At 34.9% G+C, this 27,574-nt stretch overlaps 6 protein-coding genes and 1 pseudogene across 9 annotated transcripts; 4 read left to right on the top strand and 3 right to left on the bottom strand.

Moving 5' to 3' along the window:
* On the bottom strand, positions 24–2,118 carry LOC104735749. 2 transcript variants are annotated; one of them, XM_010455597.2, is made up of 6 exons: positions 1,829–2,112; positions 1,475–1,687; positions 1,219–1,385; positions 641–722; positions 471–539; positions 24–352 (listed from the first exon to the last, which is right to left on the bottom strand). In XM_010455597.2, exons 1-6 carry the CDS (start codon positions 1,946–1,948, stop codon positions 182–184), a joined length of 822 nt encoding a protein of 273 aa, XP_010453899.1. In that variant the 5' UTR covers positions 1,949–2,112; the 3' UTR covers positions 24–181. The 2 variants fall into 2 exon arrangements, with proteins under 2 accessions (XP_010453899.1, XP_010453900.1); XM_010455598.2 differs by having other exon boundaries at positions 292–352; positions 471–534; positions 637–722; positions 1,829–2,118.
* On the top strand, positions 2,638–4,788 carry LOC104735748. Of its 2 annotated transcripts, none has more exons than XM_010455595.1 (2): positions 2,638–2,816; positions 4,333–4,788. In XM_010455595.1, exons 1-2 carry the CDS (start codon positions 2,719–2,721, stop codon positions 4,715–4,717), a joined length of 483 nt encoding a protein of 160 aa, XP_010453897.1. In that variant the 5' UTR covers positions 2,638–2,718; the 3' UTR covers positions 4,718–4,788. The 2 variants fall into 2 exon arrangements, with proteins under 2 accessions (XP_010453897.1, XP_010453896.1); XM_010455594.1 differs by having other exon boundaries at positions 4,318–4,788.
* LOC104735747 lies at positions 5,394–8,389 on the top strand. 2 transcript variants are annotated; one of them, XM_010455592.2, is made up of 5 exons: positions 5,394–5,654; positions 6,269–6,737; positions 6,830–7,024; positions 7,109–7,267; positions 7,376–8,389. In XM_010455592.2, the coding sequence occupies exons 1-5, from the start codon at positions 5,541–5,543 to the stop codon at positions 8,227–8,229; spliced, it is 1,791 nt and encodes a 596-aa protein (XP_010453894.1). In that variant the 5' UTR covers positions 5,394–5,540; the 3' UTR covers positions 8,230–8,389. The 2 variants fall into 2 exon arrangements, with proteins under 2 accessions (XP_010453894.1, XP_010453895.1); XM_010455593.2 differs by having other exon boundaries at positions 5,400–5,654; positions 7,109–7,261; positions 7,376–8,381.
* Positions 9,543–11,361, bottom strand: LOC104735746 (phenolic glucoside malonyltransferase 1-like). Its single transcript, XM_010455591.2, has one exon. It carries the CDS (start codon positions 11,308–11,310, stop codon positions 9,913–9,915), a length of 1,398 nt encoding a protein of 465 aa, XP_010453893.1. The 5' UTR covers positions 11,311–11,361; the 3' UTR covers positions 9,543–9,912.
* Positions 16,755–18,549, top strand: LOC104738015 (annotated as a pseudogene).
* Positions 20,553–21,980, top strand: LOC104735745. The gene is made up of 4 exons (XM_010455590.1): positions 20,553–21,049; positions 21,152–21,286; positions 21,421–21,640; positions 21,787–21,980. Exons 1-3 carry the CDS (start codon positions 20,639–20,641, stop codon positions 21,625–21,627), a joined length of 753 nt encoding a protein of 250 aa, XP_010453892.1. The 5' UTR covers positions 20,553–20,638; the 3' UTR covers positions 21,628–21,640; positions 21,787–21,980.
* On the bottom strand, positions 22,077–25,387 carry LOC104735744 (cysteine proteinase 1-like). Its single transcript, XM_010455587.2, has 7 exons — positions 25,299–25,387; positions 23,975–24,068; positions 23,450–23,632; positions 23,271–23,355; positions 22,857–23,095; positions 22,566–22,709; positions 22,077–22,475 (listed from the first exon to the last, which is right to left on the bottom strand). The coding sequence occupies exons 3-7, from the start codon at positions 23,618–23,620 to the stop codon at positions 22,245–22,247; spliced, it is 870 nt and encodes a 289-aa protein (XP_010453889.1). The 5' UTR covers positions 23,621–23,632; positions 23,975–24,068; positions 25,299–25,387; the 3' UTR covers positions 22,077–22,244.

Raw genomic sequence — 27,574 nt, 5'->3', positions numbered from 1 at the left:
AAAAAAAAAAAAAAAAAAAAAAATTGAGAAAACCAAAGTTGTAACTGAAATTGATTTACAATGATTTAACTCCGAAGTTGATGATGTCATCAACATTCATTCTTGGTTTACAAAATTACAAAGCTCAATTGAGAGGAGGGCTTGTTTCACTGTCGCATTGACATATTATAGTTCAAAATTTTCATTGAAGACCATAGACAAGCAAAGCTCCAACAGCTCCAAGACCGGCCAATAAGCCAACAATGACACCAATCGGAGGCAATCCTCCTCCTATGGCCTTTCCTGTGTTCACATCATACTTCGCAAACCTCTTCTTTGGTGCTATACATTGAGGACATACGTATGTATCCGGCTGGAAGAAAACATCAAAAGCTTAGTTATAAATATCTAGAGATAGACCTGAAAAACCGAAAACGTTATGCAACTGAAACCAAAGTAGTATAAATTGAAACTAGAAGATTCACACTCACTTGATCATCAAAAGGTTTGGATAAAGTGTAAATGAATCCACAATCAAGACAAATGTGAGTAGCTCTTGCCTGCAAAAGAGAATGTTAAGACAATTCAATTGAGTTAAGCTTCTATAAAAGGGGTTTAAGATGCAATAATTTAATCATAGGAACAAAAGATTGCTACTAGCCTTCTGAGTCTCAGTTAACTTCCTTCCAAACCTCGGAGGAGCCGGACGCTTATTTAGTTTCTTAACATCAACGTCTGCACCTCTGTGTATGATTAAAAATTACATTAGAAACCATCAAGAACCTCACACAAAGCATTTATCCTCTAACGCACAATGACACAATATATATTAACAGAATTTCCACCATTGTCAAGGGAAGCGACTCCAAAGCATCACAAGAAACCTCAAGTACTAATTTAGCGAGTTGAATGCATCACAAGAAACCTCAAGTACTAATTTATGAAGCTTAGTATTGCGAAAATTTAAGGCGATAACATAGGACGACAGGAAGAAAACTAAACCTATGCTTAGTACAGTAAGAAGACTTATAAGCCACAGCATTAGACCATGGAAATATGTGATAAAGACTATATATGTTTTAACTGATTTTTTGTGCCAAGAATCAAAGGAAACAGGTCACACATAATTAAACTATTTTGATAATTTCAAACTTACCCCTTTTTCAAAGAGAAGAAGCAAAGTTTCTAGCAAGATTCACCACCAAAATTAAACCAAGAGAGGCAAACACATACACTCACCTGCTAACAACAAAGTAGACAGAATCAGGTTTTGCCTGAATTGCGGTTTTAGTAAAGCCTAGCTTATCTGCAGGCCAAAGCTCATCTCCAAAGAAGCTGCTTGTGTAGATAACTTGATCTCCAGATTTAAGCCCAGCTTTTGCTGCGTTCCCACCTCCTTCCACACCCTGACAAACGCCCATGATATGAATCAAAAACAACATGTTTACAAGAATGCCACTTCATTGCAGAGTTAGTAAGAGAGAAAAAAACTCACGGTGATGACAACTCCACCGCCTTGCTTCTGTCCTAGAGTCAGACCCAAAGGCTTGTCTACTTCAACCTCAATTGTCTTGGAAGCTGCTGTTCTTGCTTTGATTTCGAATCTTCTCAACCCACTTAACCCTCCAATCTTTCTCTCAGAGACAGCAAAGATCTCTGATACACTCTTCTTCGAATCTTCCAAAGAAACTCCCTGAAACCCAGATTTCTAAACACACAAACAAACAAAAAGATTCATACTTTTAGATGAAGCTAAGTCCAAATCACATTCAAGAGGAAAGAAAAAAAGAAATCAAACTCGACCCTCCACATTGAGAATTTCAAATCGGTTTGTAAAGAAGAGAGAGACCTGGGAAAAGACAGAAGCAGAGGAGGAATGGAGTTTGGGAGATGGGTTTGAAGTTGAAGCAGTTTTGGTGAAGAAGGAAGAGACAGTAGTAGCTCCTGAAATCGCACCAGACGTTGCCATCTCTCTCTCGTTCTGATGTGATCCGAACGACGAAAGCTTGTTTGAATTCTTAGTTTCGATCTAGTTGCATGCGCTGCTTTGTAATAGGATTGATGGTAGAGAAGCTTTTTTTTTGGTTTAAGTGTGATACTGTGATGTGTCAAAAGCTCCAAGAGATAACCTTTTCGTGGTAATCGCAACATTTTCGTGTGTTACACACGGTTCACTCTATCCACACAATCTTTCTCATCTTTCCCCAAACAAGGATCACAAATCTTTCTGAATATTAGATTATTTCTCGATTTCATTATATTCCTAATCTATGGCCACGAATCACGTTTTCAGTGTAACCTTTGATTATTTTGTTTGGAAATATTGTTTGACTTGACCATGCTTCTTGCTTGCAGGAGCAAAGGGAGCAATCATGTCATCAACATTCATCATCCTTTAAATTTTACAAGATGGGCTTACTTGTGAAAAGCCCATTAGAGGTCCCATGGCCCGGTTGTTACATTCGTCGAGTTAACGGCGTCAAACGAAAACCCAAACGGTGACGTTAGATTTGATTTGACTAATCGAGACTATTTTTAAGAAAGTAACGGAGCACACATGAATCGTATGGGTATGGTGTGCTCTCTTTTTATGTCTCCTCCCATCTCTTCCACGCTAAATATTATAAAAACACACACACTCAATACACACAACTCACTATCCTCTCTTCTCTTCTCTTTTCTCTTTCTCTTTCTCTTTCTCTCTGTTGCTAAAAAAAACAGAGTAAACTTACAGAGTGGATGGCAGCTAAATCGAAGAGCATTGTTGTGGTGATCGGGAAGCACATAGTCAACGGTGTTCGTTCAGGCCCCTTCGCATCTGGTCTCCTCGCTTCTCGGTATCTATCTCTTCCTTTTCTTACTCACTCTCCCTCCATCGTTATTCATTTTCATAAGTTTCGTAAATATTTTGTTCTCGAAAAGAAACGGATAAGACGCTACAGGGAAAAACGTATTTTAATTAGAACATAGACTGAATATCGTAAATAGGTTGTCTAGATTATTGTGTTATATCATCACGTATATATAAAAACGTGCTTCTTAAAAAAAAGTGAAACAAGTCTACTATATATGCATAAGGTTTATACGAATCCAAAAAAAAAAGTGAAACAAGTCACCATATGGTGATAACACACACACACAAAAAAACAAGAACTTCATAAGGTTTGTACGAATCCCCTCTTTATTTTATTTTTACCTAAATGGTGGGATTTTCTAGTTTTATTTCAGATCATCACATCTAACATTTTGCAGACTATACGTACAAGAAGATTACAATAAATTATTTTTTTATACACCCAAATGTATATATATTTGTTATATGTATATATATATATATATATATTTTTTTTTTTCTTTTTAAAGTTGTAAGCACAGATCACGGTAGTCGGGATATGGCGGCATATCCAGTAGGGCGTGATAATACCAAAAAAGGTCCTCAACCAGATTTTCCATTCATAATGTGACACGTGTCTTTGTACCTATCATTAATTCCCTTCATCTTGGAGGGTCAACTGAGAGAAACAAAAACAATAAATCTTCCTCACTTTTTCTTTTTGTTTGTTTTACTAGAAGTGATATTATTAAGAACTTGGATCGTTCATTTAGTTATTTATTAACGAATTCAAATTCTGAACATACCCTCATTTTGAAAAAAAAAACAAAAAAAAAGAAGCTAGTGTAGACTGTGGATCGTGAAGAAGACTTGATCTTAATTACAAATTATAAATACGGATGAACATTAATGGTGGATCATTACACTTCCTATAGTTAATTGTATTTTTACCCACCCATCTCAACTACTGATAGAGAAAAAACGTTTTTTTTTCTTGGCACTAACGTCATCTAATCTTCTTGGTCGTCGAAGGGGGGATCATGTTTTGTTGCCAACGAGTTTATCGGGGTTTTTTCTTGTAAACAAGATTGCACCATTCTGAATCTAGACGAAGCCTATTTTTTTTTATTATTAGTAAAATATAAAATCTATATTTTTGTATTCATGTCATTCACCTTGGTCTACTAGACGTGACGTGAACAAATTTACTTATTGGAAAATCATATATAAATAAATGAACCGACAGCATGCAGGAATATGTTAGTGGGTATAAAAGCATCTCAATAACCATTTATTTCCAATACCATATTCTCTTTTTAAAATATATGGAAATTAAACTTTTTAATTTCTGAACCGAAGATAAATTGGTGGGGTTATATATACTCAATCATATTCCTTGTTTTATCCATACGACTGCTATAGTGAAAGTCTCACTTTGATACAAAACATATATGAAAGAAACCAATATTATTTTTATCGGTAAAACCAAATTTTTTCTCATGTAGAGGTATTGCTAACAGGAATGGTCACACATCGGCCTATGATAAGAACGTAGAAGAAGAAATGCAATCGAGTAAAGTGCCTGATGAATTAATAAAGCCTGACTCCGACAAATATTGGTCTCCTCATCCTCAAACTGGTGTCTTTGGACCTTCCTCATCCTCCTCAACCGACACAACGGACGAGACTCGTGGGGGTCAGGAGGACTCAGTGATGGAGGAGAAAGCTTGGTTCCGTCCAACAAGTCTCGAGGATTTGGACAAGACTCACCATTCATGGCAAACAAACTCTTCCTCTATGTGTGTTTTACGTACCCAATGTTATAATAAAAATTTGAAGTGTTTGGGCGTGTTATATTATGCGTTTCAAAACGAACAAAATTTCTTGTGTTATGATGTTGTATGAGTTTAAGTTGTAACGCTTGTTTTGCTTCTTTTTTTTTCCTAGTTTTGAAAATTACTTTTGGTGAGTCCTAATTATCTTCTAAACCTACAAAGGGAAAAGTATCGAGTCATTTACACAAGCAAAAGGATAAGCTATAACGAGAAAAAGGTATTTGATTTGGACTTTATCAACATGAAAAATTGAAATAATTTGAACTGTAGAAGAGAAAACGAGTTAAAAGACCGAGTGAACACATCATCACTCACAATACCATTTACACTCTGATATGGGCTTTACAGTTTCTAAGGCCCATGGCTATTCTTTTTCTTACTCAAATATGGCCCATGGCTATATTTATATTTCTCTGATTTACAAAAAGAAGAAGATTCGAGCGAAAGTTATTTTTTGGGAGCCTATCAATTTTCTTTTTTTTACTGTATGATTGAAATAAATAAAATATTCCTAAAATGCTCTTCAAAATACAGTAATTTTCTAATTCAGAATATATCCTCCTTATTTTGGCAGATACAAATATACAAATACCAAGTAACAAAAACGGAGAAAGAAAGAGTGAAAATAAACCCAAATTAAAATATTAAAAAAATTCAAAATTCAAAAAATCCGCTCCAACGGTCACACTTAGAGAGATTCATCATTGTGGTGGCTTCTCGTCTTCTCTTGTGGGGGGAATGAGGTATAAATACCCCTTAGCCTCACATCTTCACACTCATAGCAAAAAACATCTTGTTTTCTCTGTCAACAAAATTCGATTTCTCTCTCTCTTTCTCTCTCTCAAAACACCCAAACCCCAAAAGATACCTTTCTCTCGATTTCGTCGCCGGAGATGGATTTCCACAGCCTTCTCAGAAGAGATCTTCAATTTCTCTGCAAGAGGAACAAAATCCCAGCCAATATGACCAATATCGCCATGGCCGATGCTCTCAGTGCTCTTGAGATCGTAAGTCTTTCTTCTTTTCTCTATTCGCTCCGTTTCCGTTTTAGATCTTAAATCTGTAGTTTGTTTAGGGATTCATTTCTATGATTCCGATTGTGACGAACATCTGTGAAATCGAACAAGTGCGAGTAATCATTTTTGGTTTTTTTTTTTTTTTTTTTTGGAAAAGTTTCGATCTCAGATTTATTGTTCTGATCGATCCCTGACTTGATTCAGATTTGTGCATGATCGATTTGTTAAAAGTCTTAGAGCCGGAGATGTTTTTGATTCTTAGATCTCAATGTTTCTTGTTCTAGTTATCGCGCTGCCTTCTTCACATCAATTAGCTCTACCTCTGTTGATGCGCTTAGACTCTTAATCTAAGAATGGTGAATTTGGTTGATCCTCATAAATGTTTATGAATTGCGTTATGTTGCTGTGAGATCAATTTGGGAGTCGTGGTTTCGCCTCTTGGGTTGTCTATGTGTTAGATCTTTAGTCATTTTGGTCATTTGCTTGCGATTTCATTCAACGCACAGAGAGACTCTCAATATGTGCTCTTAGATTCTGAATTACATGTGCAGGATTAATTCCTACTACTAATGTTTTGTTGATTTTACTGTCTGTTGGATCAATAGGTTGAAGGTCTTGATGAGTACATGAATCAATCCGAGCTGTCTCCAACCAGTGTAGCTAAGAAGCCACCAAGTACTGCTACTCGAACAACTCGAAGAAAGACTACAATGAAAGCTGAACCACAGTCGTCTTCACTGTTGGTGTCCCGTTCTTGTCGTTCTACGAGCAAGTCTCTTGCTGGAGAAATGGACCAGGAAAACGTTCCTCAAGAACCCAAGACTAACACTGTCAAGTTTGAAGCCAATGTGCCCAAAACGCCTGCAGCACGAACCACAAGGAAAGCTTCAGCAGCAACTTCTTGTGCTAAGAAGGATGAATTGGTCCAGTCGGTGTACAACACTAGGAGATCAACCAGGCTGTTGGAAAAATGTATGGCTGATCTGACCTTGAAGACTAGAGAAACTTTGGATAAGCCAGCGAGGAATGAATATACAGAACAAAAAGTATCTGCGCAGGAGAAGAATCCAGCTGGTTAGACATACAATGCATTTTCTCTCTTTCAATGTTTGTGCTTTAGTCAAATAAATTGGTTGATCTGAAATGAATGTTGTGGTAATATGCAGGTTCAGAGGCTGAAGTTATCCCAGGTAGAGATTTAAGTGTTTCTATGGAACAAGTATGGGAGAACTTGAAGAATGACAGTGACCAAGTAGTTGAAGATCTTGAGGTATATGTTGATATTGGTGAGATTGCTGCTATGGATGCAAACACTAAGACCAACAAGGAAGAGATGAGTGAAGTTAGGGCTGATGATAAAGGTAACACAAGCATTTATATACCATCAATGTTTATATTTACTTATCTTGTTTGCATTTCTAAATGTTGCAGCTTTCTTTTTGCAGAATCTGAGAATAGCTTAGTCAAAGTAGACAAACAAGAAGAAACTTTGCAGGTTATGTGTGAGAAGAAGAATGACAGTGAACAGGAGATTGGAGATCTTGGTGATATTCCTGTCTTGGAACATGCAAACACTGAGACACACAATGTTGATAATGGTATCGGTATACAACAAGTATAGAACGTTTGGTATACAACAAGTATAGAAATAACTCGCCTTAACCAGTCTCTTGTTTACACTNTTTTTTTTTTTTTTTTTTTTTTTTCCGCAGAGTCCAAGAACGTTCTAGCTTCCGACAATTCTTCAGTAGACCCACAAGACGCAGAACAGGCAATTCAGGAGAATGAGTGTGAGCCTGAGAAAATCAACAATTTCGATGTAGAGGCAAAGGAGGACCAAACAGAACAGGCAATTCAGGAGAATGAGTTTGAGCCTGAGAAAATCAACAGTTTCGGTGTAGAGACAAAGGTGGACCAAACCGATAGTGATGCTGGTGATTTGAAAACCGAACAGGCAATTCTGAAGAATGACGCTGAACCTGGGAAAATCAACAATTTCGATGAAGAAGACACAATGGTGAACCAAACCAATAGCGATGCTGGTGATTCAGAAACTGAAGTGGAAGATGATTCTGGTGTTGACTCAGATAGCACTATCTCTGAAGCTGATTCGAACCAAGCCGTACTGGGATCTGATATTGCTGATGAAGAGATTACTCTTTCGGAATCAGAAGGCTCTGCTGCTAGTGCTCCAAATACTCCTCCTCTTCTTGAAAAGGCTGAAGTCAAAACAACTCCGTTATCTCCATTTGCAGCACGATCAATCTCAGCTCAATTTCCAAGACCAAGCAAATCAACAACTCCATCAAAGAACTCGGCTCTGAAGCCTGTCAATGTCGAGAACAAAGAGAACAGCATGGAGTTGATGATGAATGTTGACAATAATGAGAATGGAGAGAAGAAAGGTGAAGAGGCTAAGAAGAAGAAGAAGGTCGGGATTGATGAAGAGCACTTGAAAGATGCGAGCATGAGGCAACTGAAGAAGATGATGAAGGCCCTTACTTTCAAGGACAGTAACAGAACTGCGTTGCAGATATTGCCTAGTAATAATCAGACTGCAGAGTAGAGAGAGAGAGTGACTCAAACAAATGTGCTTGTTTTTTCTTGTTTTCTAATCAGACAGATGAAAGAAAGTGTTTCCTTTGTTAACACTTTTGCTTTGAATAAAAAAACTCAATTTGGAAAAATTCTTGTTGTGATTTGACAGAAGCAATTGTTTCATCTGTCACTTTCTTTCTAATCAAAATTGAGTTTTCCCAAATTGTTTCCTTTGTTAACACTTTCTAATCAGACAGATGAATGAAAGTGTTTCCGTTCATTATATTTAAATGTTGTTGCGATTGGACAGAAGCAACCAAACGATGAGAAAGTTAGTGATTTGGTTGATGTTGAGTTTTTTTTTTTATAGTTTTGGATTCATTCAATTAGGGTTTTTGATACTTTCTTAGGGGAAGACGGTGGAATTGATAGAGATGTGAGAGCTATTGAATTAGGAGGAGCTAGATGGAATTCATATATAACGTTTATGACTACCAAGCTCAAGTCATATGAACTATGCAGGAAACAAGAAACCTACTTTTCCCAATCTCTGCAAACCAAGTACTGAAATCTCTGTTTAAATATCTTTCTTTGTTTTTGAAGTCATTCTTGCAAATTCAACTGTAATGTTTCGATTTCGTTAAATCTCATGGGATTCAATGCAACTTCAACTCTCTTTCTTTTTCGGCTTATCATTTTCTCGAACAGATTCAACAGTTTGGGCTCGCCAAATTTGGTTTCTTTTCTCTGGTCAAGTTTGATGGAGTTTTGTTTTGAGATTATTGCTTTTTTACTTTGATATAATATCTCTGCCCCTGTCAATTTTCACTCGTCTAAATAAAAGGGTAGAAAAGTTTGGTGAAATATTAACAGAGCAGGTTGGTGACGGTATCAATGTGAGTGTTGAAAGTTTGGTGGTAGATGAGAACGTGGGTGTCCAAAAGAACGTGGGGAACGAAGCCTTTGTGCCTCCACTTTCCCCTTGTTGGATTAATCCAGGTTTCTACGGATTGGGAAGGTCGTCTTCTCAAGAAGTTAAATCTTGTGTTACTACTTCTAAACACTCTTCAATCAGACCATATTGAAGATATGATCAAAATTCTTGTTGTTACTGGCCGGTTGTTAGACTCAAGAGAGATGATGAAAAATTAGTGAGCAAGTCTTATACAACCACAAGTTCATACACATAATTCAGTGATCAAGTCCCGGTGCAACCACATGTACAGACAAAGATTGCAGTGATTCCTCATACAGATTAACAGCCAAGACAGCTCAATGTGAAGTCACATGGAATGAAGTGACGTGGTGAACATTGGTGTCTTATTGAGAAGATCCAAGAAGTGAGAGCTCAACCAATCATGTTTTAAGCTCATAACAACAAGTCATTTATAAGCAGCTGGGTAAACCTCAAAGTGCATCAGAGCAAAAGAAGGGAATCGTGGAGTAATGCAACATAACAGAAATATGCTTAGCAGCTGAGTAAACTTGAGGTACAACAGAGTATAAAATAGAGCATACAACAGGTAGCAGTTGTGTGATGCAACAGAGCAGAAACAAGTAGTAGAAAGAGAGAATAAATGCACAGCTACAAAGCCTACAATCGAATCTTCCGCTTCGATTGACTTAGTGTACATGTTTGGACGTTGTTGGAGACGAAGAAGCTTAGCCTTATATCACCTTTTTCTTTTTCTTGTGAAGAAAGAAAAATGATTTAATTTTTTAGGCCGTTATGAAGCAAATCAATGAGAAGATCCATTTCATGTTTCTTGAGAGAGAAGCCAACCTCCACACCACCATTTCCATCTCTGCTCTCTGCCATGGAAATCGCTTCGCTTTGATCAATCGACACAACCACCACTTTCTCCGGTCTGCCCCACCCGAAATCCAACCCGTATACTCCAAACCGGGTCGAACCTGAAACGGAGAGAAGTAGTGCTCCTGGTGGAATAGTCGCAAATGCTTCCAAAAGCTCTGGAGTCTTCCATGCTACACTCTCGTCCAATGCCTCAACCGAATCACTAACTAATGTCGCAGCAGCCAAAAACCCTTCTTCACTCATAAACGTCTCTGCCTTTATGGGCGTTTTAAAACAAGCAGAAATGCAATTGCCAAAATAAGTCGATGGAACCGGTGGATCCATGAGGCTTCGACAATCCACCGCAAATCCGTACCCGACTAGTCTCTCCTGATCACCGCCTTTGGCTTTGATTAAAGCCGTCCATGCGTACGAGAAAACTACCACAAATGTCGATAAGCGAAGCTCCTTCGTTGCTAAGGAGGAAACAGATGATTCTCTCTTGAGTCGCTCTCTAAGCTTCTCAACATCTTCTCTAGTGAGACTGAGAGTGTATCGAGTCACGTCAGTACCGACCTCCCCCGACGGCAGAAGCTTTAAGCTTTTGGGATTTTCGGGTTCTTTACCGCCGCTGAACATTTTGGCTAATGAGTGCCAAACGTTTAAGACCTCTGTATCCAAATCCCTTGGACTTTTTATGACGGCACGATCGTAAAATGGGGTTAGATCCTGTGGTAGGGAAGTGTGTGCGGCTTCTTCTTCTTTGCATTTGCGAGCCCAGGATTTGAGAAACATGGTTGTCGTTTTTCCATCCAAAACTGCATGGTGTACGTTTACGCCAATGCAAAACCCTTGGTTTGGAAATAACGTGACTTGAAACGACACGGCGGAGGCTGACTCGTCGGAGACACTTAACTCGGGGACTAACGGGTATAATTCAATGGAGAAGAACGGTAAGTTGCCGGATAAACTAGAGAAATCAGCTGTTGACTCGGCGACGGTGAATGAGACGGCGTCATTTGGAGAGAAGATGATGCTCGGTTTGGGGTCTAGTTGTTCCCAAACGAGTTTGCCAGCCAGTGGGAGATAGTGGGAGAGGGATGAGGAGAGAGAGGCTTTGAGCTTGGGGACGATGACTGACTCGAAGACATTGCGAGTTGCGTCGGTGAGTCTATAGAAGATGACTCGTTTAACCGTGTGGAGTTTGTACCATTGAAGGTCGAAGAAGGTGAGTGGGAGAGTGAGGGACTCAGACGAGTCAAAGTTCGAAGGGGTGACTCGTGCTACCTCGATGATATTAAGTGATGAAGCCATTTCTTTGCTCACTATTGTGTGTTATGTTATGAGTTCTCTCATGTGATCATCATATTCGTATTATATATACAGCTGAAAAATTCAAATTTAATTAAAAAATATTAAAAAAATTATATAGCATATGAGACGTGTAATTTCATTGTGGATCGTACAATTTCATGGACTGTAATCCTACACTGAAACGATAATAACATCGGATAGGGAGTCTTTTTTTTTTTTTTATGTCGGCACATTAAAAGCTTTTCTTGCACATTAGAAGTTTGATATAAAGTAGTTCTAAGTGCAATTCACCCCATTAAATACTATTGTGAAAACGAGATGACAAGATTTAGATGAATAAAGGAATAACATGGCTTCATTAATTTGATATGGGGTTATTATCTTTTCAGTATAAGAAGAGGTTGGTCATTTGAATCCAATAATAGATCGATACTAGGCCAGTTTAATATGCACTTCCTTGTAAACAACGCATATTGAAGTTGAGGCGGGAGCTTGTCAAGATGATGAAGACATATTGAAGTTAGGCTCGATCGATCTCTAGTTTGTCTCCATGTTGTGCTAATATGCGCTTCCGTGTAAATAACGTAAGACTATATAAAATCTTACGTATGTTATCATGAGACTATCCCTGTTGCTTAGCTTTCTCAAGGTTTTTACCAGATTACAAAAAACGGCATCTACTATTTTGTTTTGGTAGTTTGGATCACAGCGAGTAAAAATAAGACTAATACAGATGATTTGACGTACGAGGACAATGTAAGCGATAAGTATGATAATCCTGATCAATCAAAGTATATTTTATGAATCTCACTGTTTGATAGGGAGAGCGTGTGGAAATTGGTAAGAATAATCAATAATTACTTAACGTTCGGTCATCTCACAAAGGAAGGTTTATTTATTAGTGGGATTGGGACGACGTAGCCAAAAGGTCGTCTAATTTCAGTTGATTTGAATGAAAGTTGAGGACATAACTGTATAGTACTTATAATTTCTTGTTAAACTCTCTAGTCTCTACCAGGCAAGGGGCTATGTGTGAGTTTGGACTATCTGGGACTTGTTAAACTCTCTACCAAGCAAGGGTGAATACTGTGGGAGCTAGCTACGGTAAGTGGGGGATCTCGATTGAAGGTCTATATAACGTTTATGGCTCCCTTTCCCATACTCTGCCGACCAAGCCCTAAACCCACACCATCTAGCCTTACATATGCAATCAGTGGCAAAGGTAAGATTTATTTGCATACTAGTCTTCTTGGAAAGTGGAACTAACTATAAGTATTCTTTGTAATGTTTTGGAATGACATATCAATATCAAAAGAGTGTTTTGTAAGGTTTTTTTTTGCAATACTACACGGAATTCCTTTCGTGATCTTATTATACCTTCTTTACTCGTGTTCTAATGGTTATCATTCTTTTTTCAAACCAAAATTATGGAAATCATTATGTTATACGACTAGTTAGGTAAAGAGATAACATGATAAACTAAGATGTAACACGATGATAGTGCAGTAAAAAAAATATATATATACATGCGCCCATGCCTTCTTTTATTATTGTTAGCTCCCACCGTAATTTTGAACGATATTGTTGGACAATAATGGTCAATGGTTAGTTTTCTTTAGTGCAGAACATATTTTTGACAGCAAAAGTATAGACTAGTATATATAGAGAAGCAGTATATAGTTCAAAAGTGGTCTTGTGAATAAAAATGGTTCCATCATTCTTGTTGGCTATCTCTCCAGCTTCACGTTGAACCATGAGAAGTCGTAATTTTCCTGGTTCAGCATAAATTTATGCTGGAGACACTTTGGGCCTTTTTATTATCGGATTCCTGTCCATATAAGCCTTCGAAGCGGGTACTGACGTTAGGTACGGGACATTGGAAAATTAATAGACATTAAGATCGTAACATCTATTATATTAAAGCTGAATTACTCACTAGACTTAAATTGAACCATGATTTTGTTTTGGTACGTTTTTCACTAAAAATGATTAGAGAATCACTTAATTCAATTAAATTAACCTATAGTTTCGATTTATCTAAATGACCATTATACCCTTGGGTCGATCACTTAAAACTAACTGGGTCGGGATGCGGATCCTCTCTGACCCAAAAATAGAAGAAAAAAATTCGCGGATCTGTTTGTTCTCCAGATTAATAATTTTCGGATCTTGTATATTATTTGATTCAAGAATAGTTAAACACACAACCAAACAGCGATATAATCCCTATAAATAAGGAAACTGGTATTAGAGTATTTAATGACTTCAGTAATATCAAATATTACTACTACCATACTTAATCATTATAATTATTACAAATATTAATAATAATGAGAAATCTTTAATACTTATCAATTGTGACTTTGTTGCTTCCAAAATAATCAATAGATTAAATACGAAATTGTATATATATGTAAACTTATTTGATTTGCTTTTATATTGTGAGATATTTACGGAAACAACAAATCAACTTAATACAATTAAATAAAAACAAATCATCATTTAGTTTAGATTTTAATATTTTCTTAACGAAATTATAATAATTAATTATGATTAGTATAGATGGAAAAAATAAAAACCACATAAATTATATATATGTAAACTTACAGAAAATGTGTATTTTATATCCCACATTGACAAAATATTTTGGAATATGGTTCATAATCACTATAAATATATGACTAATATGTTTTGAGTACAAATGAGCAGAAAACTTGATTTATCAGGTATCCAAATTTAACAGTTTAATTTGGTTATATATTTGAGCATATTTAAACTTTTAAAAAGTAAACATATTATAATATATTTACATTTTTTTAAAAAGTTTAAAAGATTATAAATATTTAAATTTTTATATAATGTTTAAATTATTATAAATATTTGAACTTTATCGAAAGTTTAAAATATTATAATATTTAAGTCTATAAAATATTTAAGTAATATTAATATTTTCACTCTTAAAAATTTTAAAATATAAAAAAAGTTTGAGTTAAATCTGTTAAAACATGTCTTTTATCAAACTATAAATTAAATTGGTTTTTTTCAATTTTGTTGAAATTTGATATATCAAATATTAACTTCTAAATGATAACCTATATATATTTAATCTCACTATAAATACAATGTTTTCCTAACCATTAAAATATCTCATACTAAAAACAAGCAACTTCTCCTCTTTCGACGACAAACCAAAATAAAGAAAAATTCATCCTCTTACAAAACTACTATCTGATGTTGTGGTGTGTTTATCATCTTACAAAACTACTATCAGATATTGCGGAGTATCTATTCTCTTACAAAATTACTATCCAATATTGTGGTACGTTTGTTTCCGTGAAAAACTACATTTTACAAACTACTTACTCTATTAGAATTTCTAATTTACTATAAACAAAGAAAATAAGTCAAAATAAAAAAATTACATTACAAAAATACAAATTACAAAAAATATAATTAACAAAATATATAATCTCGTGCTGTAGCACGGGGTATCACCTAGTCAAACATGTGTTTTTGATAATTCTAGGGTTTGTTCGTTTCTCCGACTAGTGACTACCACACGGAGCAACGTTGTGTCGGTGAAACGAGCTTCAGAGACGGACTCATTAAGGGCGGATGAGGAGAAGTTTGACTCTTCGCCCATGAAAAAGCACAAGGTCGACGAGGAGGTAATTGCCTCTTCTCCCATGAAAACCCCCAAAGTCGAAGGAAGACGACAAAGATTGTGATAGCGAGGATGACTATATCGTCTGGAACCATCTAAGGTTTAAGTAGGTGCCGGAAAAAGAACCGGATACGATGGTCGCAAATACGAATCAGATCCCGAAGTTCGTAAGCATGCAGTTCATCGACGAGAGCGATTATAATGATTACCGTCTTCACAAGAGCGACATGTTCGAGAGTAAGGTAAATGTGTATGTTTTTGTTTATTGTATATAATTTCCAACGGTTTCGTAAAGTTGTCTTAGATTACTATACAAAAGAAGATTACGAAAGTATTAATTTTTATGTGTATTTCTTGGGATTTTTCAGGGGTTTGATTATACCAGTTTACGCAAACAGAATATACGATTTTTGTAGTCTGAAAGAACTAGCGATTGACGAATAGAGATGAGTTGACACATCTGGCTTCCTTGTGTGTTAAGCAACTCAGCGACGACAAGGTAAGTGACAAAGTATGGATCCATGATCATCATATGTGATTTGAATCTCACTACTACATTGATAGGGATTTTGTGTGGAATTAACTGGTGGATATATATGGTTGGAGCTACGGTAAGATGGGGATCTCGATGGAAGGTTAATTTATATAAACGTTTATGGCTCGGGAGTATGAGAATGGGCCTCTTGTTGAGTATCAAGCCAAGGTGATGAGGTATGCATGCTGGACATTATAAACCTCCCTTTCCCATACTCTGGCGACCAAGCGCTAAATCCACCATCGATCTAACCTTACATGCGCAATCAGTGGCAAAGGTTGAAAAAAAAAATTGTATACTAGACTTATGGGAAAAGCTCCTGACACGACACTAAGATGCATAATGCATTCAAGTTATAGTTTTCATATATCTATACTATTAAAAAGGAAGCACTTTTTCAAGGCAAAAATGACACATCAAAATATATGACATAAAATGCCCCTGAATAAATTTAAAAGCATACAAGATAAGAAGGACATTGAAGTAAATGTCGATGTCAAAAATCGCGGATCCTTCTCTGACCCGAGTATAATTAATTCGGATCGTGTATAAGCAATTCAGAGTCAAATTATATATTAGTATAACTAAACAAAGTCTTTTTCATTCAACAAAGTCTCGGCATTTAAATTAGTGGTAACACGAGTGACCCAAACGTGTAATATCCAATGACCCATTACCAATATACGTAATAAATATAGTGGTCCAATAGATCGAAATATTTCCAAACACAACATAATTCTCTACATAAGAAAAAGTAATGACTACTATAATTAGGAAGATATTGTATACCTTAAACAAAAACGAATATCAATACTAAAGGAAAACAAATATACATTTATGTATTCATTCTCATGAAAATGAAGCATTTAATAATACCAATACTAAAGAAACACAAATATATATTTATGTGTTCATAATCACGCAAATGAAGCATTTAATAATTAGGTAAAATCAAACATTAGCAAAATTTCGTATATCACTCATGTTGAAAAGGGAAACTAACCTTATGTCCCAGTCACTCAAATTAAGACATTTCTAACAAAGAAATGATAATAATTAGCATAATTATCGGATACAATGTTTCCAAAAACAACAAGAAAATATTACACCAAATAACTCCTACTTACCATTATTATTTTGCTCATTTACTCGCAACTTAATTGAAAATTGTACAACTATATATAATTCGAATGGCGAACACAAAAAATCGTTAACAAAAAAAACGATAAACACTTCACATAGAAAATGGCTTCAAATAATGGATTCACCAGTCTTGCTAACATAAAACCTTTCAAGACGAGTTGGAAGATCCAAGTGCAGATCGTTCATGAGTGGAGACAATATACGATTTACAATGGGGAAAGCATAGAAATGATCTTAGCTGATGTAGAGGTCAGATTCTATTCATTTACTCTATCTACTTATATTTTTAAACCATGTATATTATTACGTGACTAATAATATATTAGTTGCTGACTATAGGGAACTCTAATCCATGCCATTGTTAAAAAGAATCATGTTCACAAGTTCCACAAAATGGTAGTTGCTGGAGAGTGGAGGTTTGTGGAGAATTTTCAGCTGACTAAGTCTATGGGAAAGTATAGGGCAACATCACATGCTTTAAAGATGTCTTTTACTAACACCACAATCATAAGCCGATCTCCTTCGCTCTCGACTGATTGGTATTTGGACTTGAAGAGCTTTGAAAGCATAATTGCTGAAGATGGTCTCTCAATGAAAACATCTTAATAGGTATGTTTGTAATACAAAAGTTTGTATTACTTTTTTTACAATATATATAAGTATAAGATTTTTCTTATTTTACCCCTGTAGATTTGGTTGGCCAAGTCGTGAACATTGGTGTGATGAAACAAGTGATAACAATGGGAAAGTTTCTAAGAGATTGGAGGTGGAGCTACGGGACACAGGGTAAGTTGAAATTATTTATATCATTGTATATATGGTTTTTTTGAATAAGTATATTACAAGATTTTGCTTAAATCCGCAGTGATAATTGTGTGACCTGTACATTATGGGATAAATTTGCTGATACCATGTAGGCTTCTGGTGAGAACGCAGGCAACAACATCGTTACCTGTTTACTTCGACTAGCAAGGATAAATCAATTTAATGGTAATAAAATTTTGTTGCTGTTGGAGAAGGTAAACTCTCGGAGACTAACGACAATGAGGTTTTGATTGATATCCCCGATGAGTTACTAATAAACAATGCAAGTGATCCCATAGAAGCAATAACCAGGGAGGTTTATGGAGATCCAAAATTATTGAAGGATAAGACTGATCCTAAATTTTTCCAAGAATGAGCAATTTTGTGCCCAACAAATGAGGATGTGGGCATTATCAACGACTTTATGCTTGACCAACTAGAAGGTAAGGATCTATTCTTCTATTATGTTGTTTTAATAATCTTACAACTATTATATAACTATTAAAATCTTTTTGTAGGTGAAGAACGTATATACTTAAGTTCAGACTCTATTGATCCTTCTGATAAGCGTTCTGCCAACAATCCAATGATGACTCCAGAGTTCTTGAACAGCATAAAGATTTCTGGGATTCAGAACCACATCATTAGGTTAAAGGTTGGATGTCCAGTCATGCTATTAAGAAATATAGATGCAAGAGGTGGGGTAATGAATGATACACGTTTACAGATTACACAAATGGCAAAGTTTGTTTTGGAAGCTATTATCATTTCAGGAGATAGAGTTGGAGATAAAGTGTTGATCCCACGATTATTGTTAACACCTTCAAACACAAAACTTCCTTTCATCATGCGTAGAAGACAATTGCCATTGGTTGTCGCCTTTGCAATGACCATTAATAAAAGTCAAGGACAGTCGTTGAGCAACGTTGGTTTGTATTTACCCCGACCATGTTTTTCACATGGCCAGCTCTATGTTGCTTTATCAAGAGTTACTTCTAAGAAGGGGCTTAAGGTGTTAATCGTTGATAAAGATGGGAAACCACAAAAGAAAACCATGAATTTGGTGTTCAAAGAAGTTTTTCAAAACATATAGGCAATTTATGGACACGAAGTAACTTATGTTACTTAGGTATGTATTTATTTAAGTATTACACTAAGTTTTAGAACTTCTGGTTTACTTTATATTGCTTTGGCTTATTCTCGGTTGGCTGAATTACAGGTAGCTATTGGTGAAGGCGTGAGTGATGATCAATGGTGGATTATGTGTCTTACATGAAATCAAATTGTTTAAGTTGCTATACATTCTTTTTATATCTTTGCAAACATTGCATTACCTATCATGTTGAAATCTATTAAGACTTTCAGTTCGGACCTATTTTTTCATGACATTTGTCTAAGATCGGTTCAACGCAGTTTTTATAAAGAAAGAGTCTACAATAAGACATTAGAAACCTAAAAATGTCCTAGACGCTTCAAGATTAATTATTTGGATATGGGAGGAGTATGTGGATTCAAGAATAGTATAGAAGTAGAGCTGATGGTTAAATTTTTGAAACATTTTTCCTGTTAATCATAGATAATGATAATATGACAAAGCAATATAATCAAAAGGGGAGGATCCCGATTTAGATTTCAAAACTGTCATCATCGGGGATCTAGAGATTAATTTGAAAAACAAATTTGGAAATTTCCTTAATCTAATTTTCATCTAAAACAAATTTCAGATAATTGAGTAAGTTAACCAACCTGATAGATGGCAAACCTTGCTTTGGGCGTTGATCGTGGACTAACCATCTCAATTTTGATCCATTGATTACTTGCAAGAAAACAAGATTTATAAAAGAAGAATGAAAACATGATAGAAATCAAAAACCCAGAAGAAATACAATATAAAGAAACTGAAATTGCTTACCTTGCCCTATAATAACACACATAGTGTTGATCTCACTAGATTCGGCCAATTATTGATGAAATTAGATGTCGCTTGATGTTTCAATTGAGTTTGTTTATGTGGAAGAAAAAGGTTCAACTTTTCGCCTCTTACCGTCGGACTATCACCGAAACTTTTTTCCATTGCAATCGGTTACTTTGTTTTTTTTTTGGTTTGGTGAATCGGTTTCCATGTTTTATTGGGTATTACAAAGAGATTATTGTTTTGGACTAAATCGAGCCTAACACATAATTGTTAGCCCATAACTTTAGGTTGGACTTAATAAATGCAATAGATTTAAATTATAGGATTTGTAGTCTAATTATTCAATTATAGGTACCTCAATCAAATCTAGATTCCCCAAAAAAAAAATTGTATCATGCTCTATAAAGTACTACAATAACTTGGATAATAATCAAGAGTACAATATGCAATTAGTTTTCGAGTTCGACTCGCTAACATAGTTTAATTGAGAAAGATTTGATTTTGATAAAAAAAAAAAAAACTATACTACATTCACATCAAATCTTCTATACTACATTCACGACACATTCTCTACTCTCCTTTATTCTCTATAAGAAATTATAAACGCGAACCAAATAACTATAAAGAATTGATTTCCTTTTCTTTATAAGTTAAATAACTTTGGCATAAACCAATTATAACCTATTTTCAAACATTTACAGACACAAATACAAAGAAAGAAAGCTTGGTTTTTGAAAACAATCCCTCACGTACGTGCGGGTCCGGATCTAGTATGTAAATTAAGCTACAAGTTATTGTTGAATGGAATCAAGTGTATGACGTATCATGAGGTCGTTAAATGGATCAATCCTCTATAAAGATGCTCTTAAATTCCAGACCTTAGATATACAATATTTCTAAACCCGAAAACCCGTAATATCTGACCCGTAATTCGAAAGGGTACCCGAACGCCCACTAGTAGCCCACCCCTTTATTGCAATCTATCACTGTTCAAGCTAGAACCATATCAAATTAAAGCAATTGGTTTGTTGATGATACGCTCCGTATAGTCGTAAAATTTATTTGGGTGGGTTTTAAGGGTTGGGTTTGATGATACCTATAATGCATGGCCCATATTTCTTTGGAAAGAAATTGCTACTGAGTGGGGGCATATCTGTAAATAAATTACAGCCTACGAGTATCATACATCAGTATTTTTTGGTAACCGTGTTGTATCGTCGTCGCCTCTCTCTCTCTCTAGCTGGAGGAATTCCCAAATCTCTCACAAATGGACAATTCTAGGGTTTCCGCGACGACGACGATGACTACCGTGATGAGCTACGATGTCGATGTGACGGCGAAACGAGTTTCAGACAAGTTTAACTTTTCGCCGATGGAAAAGCAAAACTTGGTCGAGGAAGAATACATTGAAAGCGAAACTGAAAGCGAAGAAACCGAGAGCGAAGTAGGCGATGGAAGCGAAAGCGAAACCGAGAGCGAGAGCGAAGGCGAAGTAGAAGACGGTCGGGAATACAGAGGGTTAGAAGACGTGGAAGAACCGGAACCGGAACCGGAGTGGGATGTGGACAGCTTTGATGGTCGGGAATACGAATCAGATCGAGAGATTCGTGACAGCTTTGCTAACGAGAATGATTACATGGAATACCGCCAAGAGAGGATCCAGGCTTTGGAGGATAGAGTAAGTAATCTCTCTCTCTCTCTCTCTCAATGCCATCGTTTCTTCCTAAACAAACTACTACTATATATTTTAATATACTCTGTCTGCCTTCAATTTTTTTAGGGGTTTTTACCAGATCCATTCAATTTCATTGGCGCTATTCAGAATCTGGATGGACCAGCTTATGGAAACATGACTAATAGGGAGTACTTGGCGGGTCTTGCTTCCATGTGCGTTAAGAAACTCAACGAGGTTAAGGTCAGTTGTACTCCGATTATTAGAATAATTTAAGCTTTGTTTTTTTTTTCTTTTCTTTTCTTCAGAATGATATGTCAGCTCTAATAAATATAAGATTGGATCATTTTCTTTTTCTTTTTTTTGCTTACTTAAAGGGAAAGACTGTGGAATTTGATAGTATTGTGAGAGCCACTACAAATGCTGGAGGAGCTAGTTGGAAGCTGTATATAACGTTTATGGCTCGGGAGTATCCGAGTGGGCCTCTCGTGGAGTATCAGGCTAAGGCCATGAATTTCGTTGGACAATCTCGAGATCCTGTTCCCATTCTCTGCAGACCTGCCCCTATAAAACCCTTTATCTAAGACTATTACATAGGTAAGTATATATATATATATATATATGTTAAGTCATTTTGCTCGGTGGGAACAACTTAGTAGTTGTTTTAATCTGCTGAAGAGCGAATGTAGTTTTGGAAGGTTCTCTTGTTTTGAAATTTCTAATACTTTCAAGCTTAATTGCAGATGGTTATGTTGATCGATGTTTTGGCTACCAGAAGACCGAGGCTTCCAGCTATAGTTATAGCTACGAGTTGGATCTGGGTGGACTTTGGTTTTTATCATTGTTTGCTGTGTAATGTGACCTAAACCTGCAACTTAATAAGTTGTGCGATATAATTATGAAGTTTAATGGTTAATTAATTATGTTTCTTTAATTATATATATAGTTTAAGAGTGGAGAGCTATACTGTCAGATAATACAGTCATTGGTCACTATAATATAGGTTGTTGATTAGCAACATTGGAGAGCTATACTATCAGCATTTTCAATTCCATTTGGATCATCAAGAGTTTGTTACTGAAACCAGTTTCAACATGAGCATCACTGCAAATATGTTCCAAAAAGACACTACTTGATTTAAGAAAGGGGAATATGACCAGACATAGTCTATTGTCTTTAAGTTTCAAAGTTTTCTAAACAATTAAGCTAGAGCCTCTTCCTTCTTCTTTTTGTCGTTAATCACTTCAGCTAGGTAGAACATATCACAAGTATCTGTAATTATCATCCTGCCGTAGCCACCATCTCCCCAACCAGTCCCCCATGTGTTTTGCACAAGAAAAAACAACTCATCCTCTTTAGTCATCCCATACCCAACAATTGTAAGTGCATGTTTGAGTGCTCCAACTTGTGGCTTAGGTACCCTGTAGATTCCCTGAAAATGTTTAGACGAAAATTGGCGTTTCAACTATTTGCTAAATACATAATATTGTATAATTGGAATCTAAGTAATTCCTTAACTTACCTTCTTAAGTGTCCTAAGACCCTCATCTATATCAACTGTTAAACCTACAAGACCTATGTCCACCTTCCTGACTATATCTTCGGCAGTTGAATTTTGTACACCAACAAACCTACCTTTAATGGCATAGGCCTTACCTGCTCCACCCTACAAAATAAATATTTTTGATTTTGGAATGAAATATTTACGATAACATAATAATTATTATGCATTTACACTTTAAAACTAATATTGGTATATAGAACTTACCAAAAAAACATATCAATAAATTGAGATATATGTCTAAATATTTACCTTCTTTCTTCCATCAATTTTTTCGATTCCTTTAAGGAAGATATGGTCCATTGCGTTCCTCAGAGAACCAACAGCCATATCATCGGTATCCAACTTCTTCTGAGCGATAAGCTCACCTGGTTTCAATTTGACCTTTTCAGCAAAACTATCTATATCCAGAAATTTGTGTTGAGCAATGGGACGGTTCTTATTGTAGGTGAACTCTAGTATTTTTCCCAAAACTAGAGCCCAACAGATAGCTGCGTTTAAAAACAAGATTTAATTTTATCAGTCCTAATAAGTCCTAACCAAATAAAATATACTCGATTCACTATCTCTAGAATTAGAGTTCAAATCAACAACCAAAACACTCAAACTATCACTTGGAATTGACATATTTAACTATGCACAAAATTTTAAATTTAATAGTGTTACCTTGTACTTGTTTGACAATTATACTAAGTAAAGCTCTGTGTGAGTGACTCCAATCTTTGATAAGGTAACTGCCGTCACCAAAATCCTAATAAAAAAATGAAATAAAGACCAAAGGTGAATGTAAAAGTTAAAGAAAATAAACAAGATCTATGAAGTAAAAAGAAAATGAAAAAAATTACCCGTGGTGGATGTTCATTAACTTGTGGACAATCTTGTTGGGCTTTCCGGCGAGCTTCTGCTTCAGCTTTGCGTTCATTTGGAACGTTCTTGCCCTTACCTTTTCCGCCACCTGCACCGATACCACCAATCCTTCCCGCACCAACACCACCATCATCATCTTTCTTTTCCATTATAATATTCTCCTTGAAACAATAAAAAACAAAGTCATTGATAGAAGTTTTATTTACTACCATCAGTACAATTACATGAACAAGTAAGAAAGGTTTCCTATCTATGGAATCATCTTAACATTTCATAGCTCTTTTTATATCAATATCTATATCTTATAGTAATCACACAATTAGAATACTAATCACCATAATTATTCTGTCACACTACTTTGATTTATGATGCTTACAATTTCATTCTCAAATATCTAATGCGTTTTCCAAAATATGCAGATGACATATATAACAAGCCTAAGCATGTAACTATCTATTTATTCAGAGCATATAATATAACATGTAAGAAGAGTTTTGAAGGACCTTTCTTGGCAGTTGGCACTCCTCGCAACTTATCTAGAAATTTGTAATTCGTGAAGGTTACTTTCCCTTATCTTCTATCCATGTTTCGAAAATCCTGAAAAAAGTCAAATCTGTTAAGTAAGCTTAACCAAAAAAAAGTAATGAGTATATTACGGATTAATGATTACTCATTAATTATATCAGATTCGATGAGCATATCGTGTATATGATTAGTCATTGCAATAACACACACACAGTACTACACACATACATATAGTTTTTACTTATTAATTTGATGAAGTAAACAAAAATCAAAACGACTAACTACATTAATAAAACCTAAGCTTTTGTTCTTTAATTTTACCATTCATAGAAAGCCAAAAAGGCATTGAAATAGCAGTCGATTAGATATTTGCTACATTAAAGTAACTCACTCATCTCTTTCCATCAAAACAGATCTAAGAACATCAGGAATGTCATCATCACCGTATATATTAATAACAGACCCATCAAAAAAAAAAAAAAAACAAATCAGAATCTGAAAAATAATGAAAAGCGTAACACTATACAGTCTATAGTAGCGATCGAGTGCAAAGTAGTTCAGTCACCTCCTATACCAACCCTATATATATTCGAGAACAAATCTATAGTTCTTTGGTTCATGATAAAGCTTAATAAATACACATTAATTAATGTTACAGAAAGAACTATGGAAAGCAGATAAATTTTTCTTAGTTTGTTTTTATAGTTTTTATAATCAAACCCTACAAATCATGGAGCACAAAAATCCAAAAAGTAGGAACTTTTCAAACAAAACCCCAAATATTGTGTAAGCTATATATAGTTCATGTATTCAAACGCCCTAAAACCCACCAATGTGTAAAAACAACAGAATCCCCAAATCATATAACCTTAAGAAGAAGAAAAAATAATGAAACACCCAATAATGTATATTAAAAAAATCAGGGAGCTTTAAAATCCAAAAAGTATGAACTTTTCAAACAGAACCCCAAATTTTGTAAGCTAGGTACGCCCTAAAACCCATGGAACCCCAAAGTGTACATAAACAACAGAAATCTTAAATCTTGTAACTTTAAGAAGACAAAAAAAGATGGAACACCAAGAATATATATAAGAAAAAATCACGCAAAAAGTAGGAATTTTTCAAACTAAACCCCAAATCTTGTAAGCTAGCTAGCTTATGTATAATGTATTCAAACCCTAAAAAACCCATGGAACCCCAAAACCCGAGAATGTACATAAAACAGAGACGCCAAATCTTGATACTTTAAGAAGAAGAATAATAAAAAGATGGAACAGCTTAAAAAAAAAAAAAATCAGATACCTAAGAGAATATTGAAGAATGGAGATGTTTTAATTTGGGAGAAATGAAAGGTGACTGGACCATAAAGGAGAAAGGGAGAGTGAGGGGGGAGGGCACACTAAAAGACAAAAAAATGAAAGTATCATTGCTTTTTAATATAACGGATCTCTTCATATAAATTTGCATATTAATCAATATATATGTTCAATTTAGTTTTATCTCTTTTTTATACAGGAACCTATAGCAAATATTTTTCTAACATGTAGTCCATAAAATAAAATAAAATCCAAAACTGTCTTTTATTTAAAATAGTAACTAACAGATATAGTTATATATTATTAAATACTTTTGTATGTTAGTTACTATTTTAAATAAAAGACAATTTGTTTTTTTTTTTCATTTGAAACTTTTGTATGTTTTATCCAAAATTTAAACCAAACTGTACATAAGTTCTTTAAACATAAATGAAATCGTATAAACTTGGATTTAGTCTAAAACAACAGTACACTTGCTGAAATTAATGTCCGATCGAACGTATCGAGTGTTCATACAATAACATAATAAACTGAGTTTCCTAAAATTTTCATTAAACCTTTTTTAATTACAATAATAATATATATAAATTCGTAGTATATACGTTTGAAAGCAGAAAAGACTCTATTGTATCGAGTTGTACAAACATTCGTGTACAACTCTAGCATGGAGATTGGAGAGAGAGGAAGCGTCGGAATAGGGGTATGGGGGCGACTGGCGAGAGCGGATAACGATGAACTTGGTTATGTTCTGTGTTTGTAGGAGGAACTAATTACATCATTACTTGCTGTTCCATCTTTGCTCACAAAAACCAATGCTTACATCCCAATGCATTACTTATTAAGAGTAATTAATAAATTACTCGATCGTCATTGACATTGGTAGATATTATTTTTAATTAATCAAAAATAATACCAGTAATTAAAACATGGCCTATACAAGTCAATATCTCTGTCTCATCAGCTTGTCCCGCCTGCAGGTAAAAAAATACATGTATCATGAACATATCGAACCAATGGATAAAAGCATACTGTAGACTTGTAGTTAGGTGTAATTACAAAAAATAAAAATAAAAATAATAATAACTAAAGTTCATAAACTATATATAGCTTATATTTATGTAGGATATCTTATTAGCATAGATTATGACAATTAACGGTTGAGTGTATTTTGCATAGGCTGTAATGGGAGATTTTTTATATAATATGGGGCTATTCATGTATATTTTTTAAGATTTAGTTTAGCTTCTTCTTTTTTTTACTTTTATTTTTAGTACCAATCCACATTTGACATTTCATTAATAAGATTGTGGTAATATATGTATATTCATGATGGAGCCATATAGAGAGACGTGTATGAGAAAAGATCATTATTCTTTGTGTTTGTTTTTTGTTGCAAGACAAACATTAATTAATACAACAAAGTGACAAACAAAAGTAAATAGACAGGAGAAAAAAAAAACAAAAGAAAAGTATATTTTAAATCTTCAAGATTGCCGCAAAACAAAGTTAAATTATTCAAATTCTTTATCAAGATTATGATACATTTTTTATAACATAGGTTAAGGTTACATTTCATAAATAAGCAACTCTAAAATCAGCAAGGATTGGAGATAAAAGGGTACTTTGGTCCAAGTTAATCAATGATTCACCCCATGCCCGTTCAATGAATCATATTCATACCATGAAGAACCATCGACAAAAGACAATTTAATTTTGCAACTGCGACTAAAGTTACTGATGAGCAATTATTATTATTAGTGTTATTTTAATTTTTTGGTTTCAAACGTAATTATCTTTTGATTTGTTCTATACTTAGGTAGATTGATTTGATTTGAAAGGTAATGTGGTTTGTTCTATACTAAAAGTTAATGTGGTTTCAACCACATTTTTTTTTGTTCGCTCTCATAAAACAACCGATCCAAATAAAAGACTTGTTATAATAGTTCTATAATTGATTTGAAAGGTAAGTTTCAGAAACAACACAATTCCAATTTTTATATATATTACACATATAGTATAGAGGTGATAGGGAAATCATACCTACCAACCTTATGACAAAAGAAAAGACAGAAGCAAAACGAGGCTGCAATGTATTAAATATAGACTCCTATCAGCGACGATAGACAATAATATGTCACTATCAACAAATGAAAGGTGGTAAAATTGATTTTACTTTTTACTTTTTAGGGTCAGAGATGAAGCATGGGTCTTCCTGTATTTTTTGGTCAGCGACTGACCCGATGGTAAAACGAAGAGAATACT

Source organism: Camelina sativa, chromosome 13 (genome assembly GCF_000633955.1).
Source record: "Camelina sativa cultivar DH55 chromosome 13, Cs, whole genome shotgun sequence".
In the NCBI taxonomy this organism is placed as follows: Eukaryota; Viridiplantae; Streptophyta; class Magnoliopsida; order Brassicales; family Brassicaceae; genus Camelina; species Camelina sativa.
This window is presented reverse-complemented; position numbering and strand designations above follow the sequence as displayed.

What these genes read in the sequence shown, in the direction of transcription:
- LOC104735749 (XM_010455597.2), bottom strand. Translation starts at nt 1,948, where the DNA reads ATGGCAACGTCTGGTGCGATTTCAGGAGCTACTACTGTCTCTTCCTTC. An exon ending in GCGGTGGAGTTGTCATCACC is followed by an intron (nt 1,386 to 1,474) that starts GTGAGTTTTTTT and finishes GGCGTTTGTCAG; the next exon opens with GGTGTGGAAGGAGGTGGGAA. An exon ending in CCAAACCTTTTGATGATCAA is followed by an intron (nt 353 to 470) that starts GTGAGTGTGAAT and finishes GTTTTCTTCCAG; the next exon opens with CCGGATACATACGTATGTCC.
- LOC104735748 (XM_010455594.1), top strand. Translation starts at nt 2,719, where the DNA reads ATGGCAGCTAAATCGAAGAGCATTGTTGTGGTGATCGGGAAGCACATA. An exon ending in TCTGGTCTCCTCGCTTCTCG is followed by an intron (nt 2,817 to 4,317) that starts GTATCTATCTCT and finishes TTTCTCATGTAG; the next exon opens with AGGTATTGCTAACAGGAATG.
- LOC104735747 (XM_010455592.2), top strand. Translation starts at nt 5,541, where the DNA reads ATGGATTTCCACAGCCTTCTCAGAAGAGATCTTCAATTTCTCTGCAAG. An exon ending in GCAGGAGAAGAATCCAGCTG is followed by an intron (nt 6,738 to 6,829) that starts GTTAGACATACA and finishes GGTAATATGCAG; the next exon opens with GTTCAGAGGCTGAAGTTATC. An exon ending in AGTTAGGGCTGATGATAAAG is followed by an intron (nt 7,025 to 7,108) that starts GTAACACAAGCA and finishes TTCTTTTTGCAG; the next exon opens with AATCTGAGAATAGCTTAGTC.
- LOC104735746 (XM_010455591.2), bottom strand. Translation starts at nt 11,310, where the DNA reads ATGGCTTCATCACTTAATATCATCGAGGTAGCACGAGTCACCCCTTCG.
- LOC104735745 (XM_010455590.1), top strand. Translation starts at nt 20,639, where the DNA reads ATGGACAATTCTAGGGTTTCCGCGACGACGACGATGACTACCGTGATG. An exon ending in TCCAGGCTTTGGAGGATAGA is followed by an intron (nt 21,050 to 21,151) that starts GTAAGTAATCTC and finishes CAATTTTTTTAG; the next exon opens with GGGTTTTTACCAGATCCATT. An exon ending in AGAAACTCAACGAGGTTAAG is followed by an intron (nt 21,287 to 21,420) that starts GTCAGTTGTACT and finishes GCTTACTTAAAG; the next exon opens with GGAAAGACTGTGGAATTTGA.
- LOC104735744 (XM_010455587.2), bottom strand. Translation starts at nt 23,620, where the DNA reads ATGGAAAAGAAAGATGATGATGGTGGTGTTGGTGCGGGAAGGATTGGT. An exon ending in AAATTGATGGAAGAAAGAAG is followed by an intron (nt 22,710 to 22,856) that starts GTAAATATTTAG and finishes TTTATTTTGTAG; the next exon opens with GGTGGAGCAGGTAAGGCCTA. An exon ending in GTCTTAGGACACTTAAGAAG is followed by an intron (nt 22,476 to 22,565) that starts GTAAGTTAAGGA and finishes AAACATTTTCAG; the next exon opens with GGAATCTACAGGGTACCTAA.